The following is a 9881-nucleotide window of genomic DNA, read 5'->3' on the forward strand; positions in this document are numbered from 1 at the left end:
CTGCCATGTGGTCGCAGGTGTTGGTGATAGATCCACAAATTACAATAGAATCAATTACGAGATAAGGACTAATTTTAGTGGCATTTGTAACTTTTACTATTTCGTCAAAAATCTTTTAAATTGGTCATTTTTTATATCTAAAACATAATTTTACAGATGATGTTTCAGTTTATTTGTTTCCGAATTTTTTTAAGGTATAGTTTATTATTATTAAATATGTATTTTATACAAAAGAAAATCCCAACAGTTTGGTTTTTTTGTTTTTTTTTTTTTAAAATTTATTATATTAAAATATAATGGATCTTCCCAAATGGACTTGGCCTTGAATTACATACAAGAGACCCAACAGATACAAAAAGAAGGAAAACGACGTCAAAGTGCTTTCGCCGGAAAGGAGGATCGGATCCTTCTGATCAACCTGAGATAGTTGTTCGAACTGTAGCGCTGATGGTTGCAAGATCGACGGCATTGCGGCGGATTCACCAGATCGAATCCCTTGACGGAAACAACTCAGATCTGTCAGTTCTCCTTCTTTTTGTATCTGTTGGGTCTTTTGTATGTAATCTAAGGTCAAGCCCATTAAGCTAGTTTGGTTTTTTTAAGTGGCAAAAAAAGTAAAAAAAAAAAAAANAAAAAAAAAAAAAAAAAAAAAAAAAAAAAAAAAGGCAAATTTAAGAAATGGTTTAGGCAAAAATCGCAGTTTGGAAATAGTCCCAATTATATAGTTTCTTGATTTCTTTCTAATTTTATAATGATATTAAAAGGCTAAAAATTTATGTTTTCATTTTAAAATATTTGTAGTTTTATACTATTTGATGTGTTGTTGATTGGGAAAAAAGAATTATAAGAAGATATGGTCCTTACAATAAACAGCAAAAACCACATGCAAAGCAAATAAAGGCAAAGAGATCCAACAGATAGAATAAGATTAAAGAGCTTCACAGTTGGATTCTTTAGTTTTAATTTATTTCCATATAAATTATTGGAACTTTATGTCCCCACACACAAAAGAAAATAAAAAATAATGAAAACGAACTGAATAATTGAAGTTCAACTTTTGATTTTCAACAATTATAAGATAATTAATATAGAAGAACACAGTTAAGTATATTAAACACTGATAATCATAATCTAATAAATCGAGATGATATATGTACATGCAACATATGAACATTTCTTCTAAGATATCTAGAAGTTAATATTTGTAAAAAATAATATTTACCAATTATAAACATGTCTTATTTGCCTTGATATAGTTGATCATGTGTGGGAAAACAAAAAATGGGTTTGTGTAATTTTTTTTTTTAATCTTAACTTTAATTTGGAAGGGTTTCAATGGACTATAATGATATATGAATAGGTGTAGATAATGAAGCTGTCATTGAGGATCTCATCTCAAAGTAAGTGACGATCGATTTTTTTGAGTTTTGATACGTTCATGGAACATTTCCAAATGAATAACAACAACCTAGTTGTCACAAAAGATAAGAATGGATTTTCATGAAAATACTTCTGAGGCCTTTGTACCAAAAGAAGCTGAAGAGCGTGAAGGCCATCGTACTTAACGAGAAGCTAGTTTAGTGTTTAGTCCCAAAACGGGCACATAAGCTTCTGAGTTCTGACAGAGAAAGAAGAGAAGAAGAAACCTGAAAGAACCCTTCAATAGATACTCAAAAGCTTCATTATCTACACCTATTCATAATATCATTATAGTTCATTGAAAACCTTCCAAATTAAAGTTCAGATAAAAAAAAAAAATTACACAAACCCACTTTTTGTTTTTAATCCGTCAAGCTTCAAATCCTATGCGTTTGAAGCTGTAACAGCCTTGAATAAGCTCCCTCTGGTCGACTTACCAGCTCGGAATGGCTGCCTTGCTCCACAATCCTCCCGTCTTGAATCACACCAATGCAATCAACGCCTCTTATGGTGGACAAGCGGTGAGCAACTACCACGGTGGTCCGGCCTCTCATGAGCCTCTCTAAGGCTTCTTGCAGCACACATTCTGACTCTGCGTCTAGCGCACTAGTTGCTTCGTCTAGAAGCAACACTGTAGGATTCTTCAGCACTGCTCTTGCTATCGCGATCCTCTGTTTCTGTCCACCTGATAACTGCACTCCTCTTTCGCCAACTGGAGTTTTGTAACCTTCAGGCAAACCACTGATGAAACCATGAGCATTTGCAGCTCGAGCTGCCTCAATTATCTCGGATTCAGTTGCACCATCTTTCCCATATGCGATGTTGTCGAAGATGGTTGCTGCAAAAAGAGCTGGTTCTTGTTGAACAAGACCGATTTTGAGCCTTAGAGATTTCAGGTTTAGCCGGCGGATGTCTTTGCCATCAATCATGACTTTTCCAGCAAGAGGGTCGTAAAACCGCTCGATCATCGCGATCACAGAACTCTTCCCTGACCCACTTGCGCCCACAAGAGCCTGGCTATGTCCAGCTCGGATTCTAAGGTTGAAGTCCCTAAAAACCATGATGTCAGGTCTTGAAGGGTAAGCGANCTTGAATCACACCAATGCAATCAACGCCTCTTATGGTGGACAAGCGGTGAGCAACTACCACGGTGGTCCGGCCTCTCATGAGCCTCTCTAAGGCTTCTTGCAGCACACATTCTGACTCTGCGTCTAGCGCACTAGTTGCTTCGTCTAGAAGCAACACTGTAGGATTCTTCAGCACTGCTCTTGCTATCGCGATCCTCTGTTTCTGTCCACCTGATAACTGCACTCCTCTTTCGCCAACTGGAGTTTTGTAACCTTCAGGCAAACCACTGATGAAACCATGAGCATTTGCAGCTCGAGCTGCCTCAATTATCTCGGATTCAGTTGCACCATCTTTCCCATATGCGATGTTGTCGAAGATGGTTGCTGCAAAAAGAGCTGGTTCTTGTTGAACAAGACCGATTTTGAGCCTTAGAGATTTCAGGTTTAGCCGGCGGATGTCTTTGCCATCAATCATGACTTTTCCAGCAAGAGGGTCGTAAAACCGCTCGATCATCGCGATCACAGAACTCTTCCCTGACCCACTTGCGCCCACAAGAGCCTGGCTATGTCCAGCTCGGATTCTAAGGTTGAAGTCCCTAAAAACCATGATGTCAGGTCTTGAAGGGTAAGCGAAATCCACATGCCTAAACTCAATGTCTCCACGGATTGTCTCAACTGGATCAGCATCAGCATCGTCAGGATCAATCCGGGTCTGCCTATCCAAGACCGAGAAAACTGAACCCACCGCTTCACCTCCCCGGATTATTTCAGGAGCAAGACTGACAGTCTCAGCAACAGAGTTAGCAGTAATAACCAGAACCACAAACACTTTGATCACTTTAGAGAAGGTTGACTCGCCTTTGCTCACAAGGTGAGCACCATACCAGAGGATTAAAGCCTCGGATCCGTAAAGAGCAAGCTGTGAGAGGCCAAATAGTATACCCGATGTTTGACTTCGGTATAAACTTCTTTTCTGAGGGACACGAAGCTCGTGACAGAACAAAGAGAGAATTTTGCTCTGCGCATTGAAGGCTGCTACAGTTCTAATGTTGCTTACTCCTTCACCAGCAATCATCGAAGTCTTTGCATGAGCCTTGGCTGTGTCTCCGGCAAAACCCTTTAGAGACAGTTGCTGCAATGTAGCCACATAAATTTACATTATGCATCCGAACAATTATGGATGGTTAATAACAATTAACTTTTCATATTTAGACAACAAATCAAAAGCCTAATCTTAAAAAGTCTTGCTTTTTCCATTTTAACTGTAAACGTAAAATTGAATCTTAAAAAGTCTTGTTCTTTTCAGATTTACTTTGATCACATATGCAAAACATCAACCACATCAAAATAATTGCAAGTACAATGAATCTATCTCCTTGATTGTGAAATCTATTGATAGATTTTTCAACTAAGTAGATCACGGGTGAAAAAAATGTTGGTGATATCTAAGCAAAGTTCTGAAGCTTGCAGCCAGTAAAAAACAAAAAAAAACTCATCACAACCTAATGTACCAAACAAAGAAACACAAGCAAACCATTGACTAGTGGATTGTGTAAAAACATTGACACACACACTGTGATAAGTAAATAATACACTGAGACAACAACTTTGACCAATGAAGCCTTTCAGATTATAAAAATAATGGTTCTTGGGTGAAAAAAAATGTTGCAGGTTTTTTTTGGATGTAGTGGGAGGTTTTATGGGCAAAGGAATTAAATAATGAGAGACTGGGATCACAAGTTCAGAGTTCAGAGAGAGAAGTAAATATGAAAGCTTAAAGTAGGATAGATTTAACAGAAGCAAAGCAAGAAGATAGATGCATAAAAGACAGAGGAATCTTAGCTATTTTCGTGAACACTGTTATCTATGGGCCGTACTACCAATAGAAACTATATAATAAATATTCTACACAGATGCCCAGAGATTAAATTAAAAAGTCTACTGTTTATGTATTTTTTCACATTTATTGATGTGAGGGCTCCATGATCTTGACCCTTACACTATTACCAAAAAGTAGAAAAAAAATAAAAGAGCCTCTTAATAATTTTTTTATGATTATTATTGTAAAAATAAATGCAACTCAGAGAAAGAGAAGAAGATGAAGCACGTGCAGAGGCAGTGGGATGTGTTGCCATGTTCTATAAAGTTTTGAACTTTTGAAAAGCAATATAAATTAAAATAGAAATCTGGCCTTTTGTCGTTTTTTCTTGAGATCATAATGGTTGATGCAAGATTCTCATAGATCATATAACTCTTAATTTTTTTAATGTTGTGGATGAATGTAGCTGCTGAAATCAAATGACTTTTTGAGTAAAAAGATTAGATTTTTTTACCTGGGCAAAGTTAGCGAGGACTAGAAGTGGGAATGTGCCTAAGATGAGAAGTGAGACTTTCCATTCTACAATGAAGGCAACTATGAAGGATGTGAGTAGTGAAGTCATGTTCTGTAGAATTACTGAGATTCTCTCGGCTATGGCAGATTTAACATCAGCAGCATCAGTAGCTAACCGGGCAGCAATCAGGCTCGAGTTGTGTTCATCCTCATCAAACCAACCAACCTCATTCCTCAGGATAGCTAATAATAATCAAGAAACCAAAATAATAATCAGAAACGGAAATACATTACAGCAAATTTACAGGAGAATAGCTCCGAGTTGGACACATACCTGAGAGCATCATTCTTCTTACTCTTGTTGTGAGGTTTTCTCCCATGATGCTAAAGAAGTAATGTTGGATCAAATAAGCACCCACAGCGTATAGTCCAGCACCGATGTAGATGAAAACATACTCTTTTGTTTTTCTCTCCATTGAGTCATAGTCTGTGTAGTAGAAGACTTCGATCATATTACTCATCACAATAGCAAATGTAGGACCAATGAAACCAGAAAGAATTGAGCCAACTGCTCCCATGAGTGAGTAAGGCCATTCCGGTGAGTTGAGCTTGAGAAGCCTGTAGAAGTAATTTTCAGGAGCACGAGTCTTTCGATCAGTCTCTGCGTTTGAAATCATCTCTATCCGACCATCAGCTCCAGTGCTGTATGAATAGCTCAGATTCCTCAAACTTCCTGATCTTAAACTGAGTGATTTCGTTGAAAGAGAATGGCTCAAACGGGTTGAACGAGTGCGACGAGTTGACGGGTTTGAGAAATCCCGAGTACCAACCATCTCTTGAAACCTGATGAGAGATGCGTAAGCACCAGATTTGGCAATGAGTTCTTCATGTGTTCCGGTTTCAACAACTTGGCCTTGCTGTATCACGGCAATGGAATCAACATTTCTGATGGTGCAGAGACGATGAGCAACAACCACGGTGGTCCTCCCTACCATAACTCTGTCTAAAGCTTCCTGAACAATGCTCTCAGAGCTAGCATCAAGAGCACTTGTAGCTTCATCTAGTAACAGAATCTTTGGATCTTTTAACATCGCCCTAGCAATTGCGATCCTCTGTTTCTGTCCACCCGATAGTTGAACACCACGTTCCCCAACCTAAGTGTATTGACATTCAGCAAAAAACCAGAAAGTAAGCAAAAGGCCATGATATTATCTTAGCCATAAATTCAAATACCATCCATAGATAGTGACTGATACCTGTGTGTCGTAACCTTTAGGAAGCAATGTAATGAAGCTATGCGAATTCGCAGCAGAGGCAGCAGCTTCCACTTCAACCATTGTTGCATCAGGCTTCCCGTAGAGTATGTTCTCAAGTATAGTAGTGGCAAAGAGCGCAGGTTCTTGATTAACAAGCCCGATTTGTTCACGCAGAAACTTCAACTGAAGCGTCTTAATCTCAACACCATCCAACAAAATTTGCCCTGCTCATTAAAGAAACACTTAAAGTTATGATCCAGTCACAAGCCAAAAAAGACTCAGATAAAAAAAAAAGAGAGAAACATTTCCGATCAAATTACCATTGTTAGGATCATAAAATCTCTCAATAAGGGAAACAACAGTACTCTTTCCAGAGCCACTGCCACCAACAACCGCCACAGTTTTCCCAGAAGGGAAGAAAATATTGAAGTTTCTGAAGATCATAACATCAGGCCGTGAAGGATAGCTAAACGTCACATCTTTAAACTCAATGTTCCCATGAACTTGCTCCAAGCATTTCCCATCCAACGGGTCTTGAATTATTGTCGGTCTCTGGTTAATAATCTCCAACAACTTGTAACCAGCCGCTTTACCTTTACTAAACGCCCCAAGATTGGAGAAAGATTGTCCCAAGCTCCTAAAAACAACAACAACACATAAAAAAGTCACATCCAAGTACACAACAAAACCAAATTTATATTACTATGTTGTTGTTTCTTACATTCCACCAACAATGGCAGAGAATATAGCAGTAAACGCCTTTCCTCCATCGGTTTGTCCATTCCGAATAAAAACTCCAGCATACCAGAAAACCAAAGCCCATGACATACAAGCTATTCCATAAGTACATCCTAAACCCAACCCTTTAGCCATCCCAGCTTTATAACCAAGCTTAAGCGTATACTGAATCGCATCTGAATACGAACTAAGTGCCTTACTCTCTCCAACATAAGAGTAAACAGTTCGAACTTGAGCAATAGCCTGCAAAAAAAACACATCATTTCTCAATAAAGTTAAATGTTAATTAATAAAAACACTGTTTATGTCCTTAGATTGAAAAACAAAAAAACATAATCATTTGAGAGATCAAGTACAAAGAAGCAAGCCTAAGAACAGTAAAAAAAAAGCATTACGTCGAACAGTTGGTGGGCATTATTATTAAAGAAATGATATATTTTTTTTTAATTTACCTGCTCGGCGATAACACCGGCGTTAGCGTAAGACTCACGGCTCTTTGAAGTGATTCCGGTGAGAGTATAAGCATATAAACCGCCGGCGAAAGCAATTCCGGGAATCACAGCAACACTTAACAAAGCTAGTTTCCATGCTGATACAAACCCAACCACTAGTCCAGCCAAAAATGTTGAGAGGTAATGTATAAAGTTTCCAACCTGACATTACAAAAATAAATTTCAACTACTCTGTTATTAAATCACTTCATCAACCCAACAGAGTGATGACAATAATAATGAAACAAAAGGACCCCAGTGCACGTTATCTCGTACTTGCTAGCGTGCACCACAGAGACAGGAGGGAAAAATAAATAGAAACAAAACTAAATAATTACAGAAAAAAAAAGATAAAAATGGTATTATTAATATTTGAAAATCTGATAGTTAAAAAAAAAACTTAATTTTTGTAAAAACCGTTAAAAAAAAAAAAACATAGTCGTCCTTTTTCTTTCCCTACCACCTGAAGGGCGCAAGATAAAACGACGGTTGCTAACATAAACCGTACCAAAGCTAGGTTTGATAAAGACTGATCAGAAAAACAAAAGGACCCGCCGGTAACAAAAAAAAAAAAAACCTACAAATACTAGATTTTGATGGCCCTCATTAGTAACAGAAAAAAAAATATTAAAAGGTATACAAAAATGTCTAGTAAAATTACAGAACATCAAAATCAAAACCCAATAAAAGCAAATTTGGTTCATTAATTACCTTCTCACTAATGGCATCTTGAACAAGAAGAGTATCAGTAGAAACACTAAAGACAATGTCACCAGTTCTTGCATCAGTATCAAAGAACCCAACGTCTTGTTTCAAAACTGCTTCAAGATACTTCTTCCTTAACGCAGCTACTTGTCTTTCTCCAGAATACATCCAACATGCAATCTCTGTTAAAAAAAAAAAAAAAAATTAATGGTTATTAAGTTGTAATAAATATGAGAGAGATGTTCATATTCTTTGATCGATACAGACAAAGTAGTAGTCCATGAATCACGTGGACTTGGCTTATCCTTTAACATTTAAAAAAAAAAAACACCAAACATTTTTTTATATATATAAGTTGATTCTCTCTAGATTGTGATTTCTATTGGGTTTTTAATCGAGGCACGAAAAAAAAATGTTGAGTAAAAAAATGTTTACTTTCACAGTAAATTTGGTAAAAAAATTATGAGAAAAAACTCACTAATTCAACCTTTTACATTTATTGATCTTGCTGTAATCTGACTCTGTTTCTGTGTTTATTTGAAATTTCATCAAGTAAAAAAAAAATACAACTTTTTTTAAAAATGCTTAGTTTCATACTGTTTTACAAGAATCTAAATAAATTAATTTCTTGATCTTGTCTATAATGTGATGTTTTCTGGGTTTGGTAAGTGAATATAAAGCTTCAGAAAAAAAAAAAAGAAAAAAAGGATTGAAGTTTTATGGAACAAACCTGCGTATGAAGAGAAGCAAACGACCAAACCCAAGTAGATAAAATACAGAGAATACTGCAAAAAGATTTTACCAACAAGACAGATCAGATCTTGGATCTAAATTGATAAAAACAAGAAAAAGAAAGGTAAAAAAAAGATTTGTTACTTACTCTCGAGACTTCATGAACCATTTGATGTAAATCCATTTGGTTTTTACCAAATCCATTAACCATTTGACCAAAGAGTAAGAAGAAGACAGGCATGGAAGAGCCATGAACAATGGCACCAAGAGAGCCAACGAACATCAAGAGGTAATCGAATCTATCAGCGAAAGAGAAGAGTTTAAAGAACGGTAAACTCTGTTCTTTCTTCTTCTCTGCTTCCGCAGGAACAGTCTTTGCATCCGCCGTGTTATTATTATTAGCTTCCGACATGGTTTCAAGATCCGAGTTCTTTAAAGTATTAGGAAGGAAGAAACGAGTTGGCTCAGTGAGAAAACGAGATCATTGAGTAAGAGAAAGAGAGAAAGAGAATAATGTTTTTGTTTAGAAAAGTTTCTTGAAAATCTGACAATTTTGATTTTGTGAGTTCAAGAACTCTTTTTACGAGTGTCTTGTTTAGAAGTGATGAGAGAGAGAGAGAGAATGAGAGTGTGGATGGAGAAGGATGTGATTTGGTATATATAGGAAGAGAGAGAGAGAGAAGACTAGTGGTCAAAGACTTATTATAAGCAGAACATCGAGAAATGAGAGAGATTCGTATGAGCTAGCTGAGTGAGACGGTAGTTTTGATGTGTAATTATAATGTGAAATAAAATAAGATTATTGCAAGGTTTCAATAAATTTACTTTGATTTGATTTGTTCGGTTGTGTCTTGTGTGTGGTGTATGCATTGGTCTGTTTGGATTTTGATTTAAAGTTGTGTTCATTTAATTAATTTCCTTTTAGAAAAGAACACAAACCTGAATCTGGTGTAATTTAAGTATTTTGCATTTTTAGAGATCTTAACGATTATGCAATTTTTTTATTCTGGTCAAAATAAAAAGAAGAGACATATATTAAATGTTGTTGAACTTGTCATTTAAAAAATATTCAAGTTAAAATTATATATATATATATATATTAAATGTATAGTTCAATAACAATGTATTACCAATAGTTAAA

At 36.4% G+C, this 9881-nt stretch overlaps 1 protein-coding gene across 2 annotated transcripts; it reads right to left on the reverse strand.

Annotated features, from left to right (window-relative positions):
* LOC104780119 (ABC transporter B family member 19) lies at window positions 1640-9410 on the reverse strand. 2 transcript variants are annotated; one of them, XM_010504584.2, is made up of 11 exons: window positions 8889-9410; window positions 8739-8793; window positions 8015-8190; window positions 7265-7465; window positions 6796-7055; window positions 6395-6711; window positions 6075-6298; window positions 5153-5972; window positions 4820-5061; window positions 2760-3618; window positions 1640-2146 (listed from the first exon to the last, which is right to left on the reverse strand). In XM_010504584.2, exons 1-11 carry the CDS (start codon window positions 9150-9152, stop codon window positions 1797-1799), a joined length of 3768 nt encoding a protein of 1255 aa, XP_010502886.1. In that variant the 5' UTR covers window positions 9153-9410; the 3' UTR covers window positions 1640-1796. The 2 variants fall into 2 exon arrangements, with proteins under 2 accessions (XP_010502886.1, XP_019100120.1); XM_019244575.1 differs by having other exon boundaries at window positions 1640-2477; window positions 3091-3618; window positions 8889-9409.

Source organism: Camelina sativa, chromosome 4 (genome assembly GCF_000633955.1).
Source record: "Camelina sativa cultivar DH55 chromosome 4, Cs, whole genome shotgun sequence".
Lineage (NCBI taxonomy): Eukaryota > Viridiplantae > Streptophyta > Magnoliopsida > Brassicales > Brassicaceae > Camelina > Camelina sativa.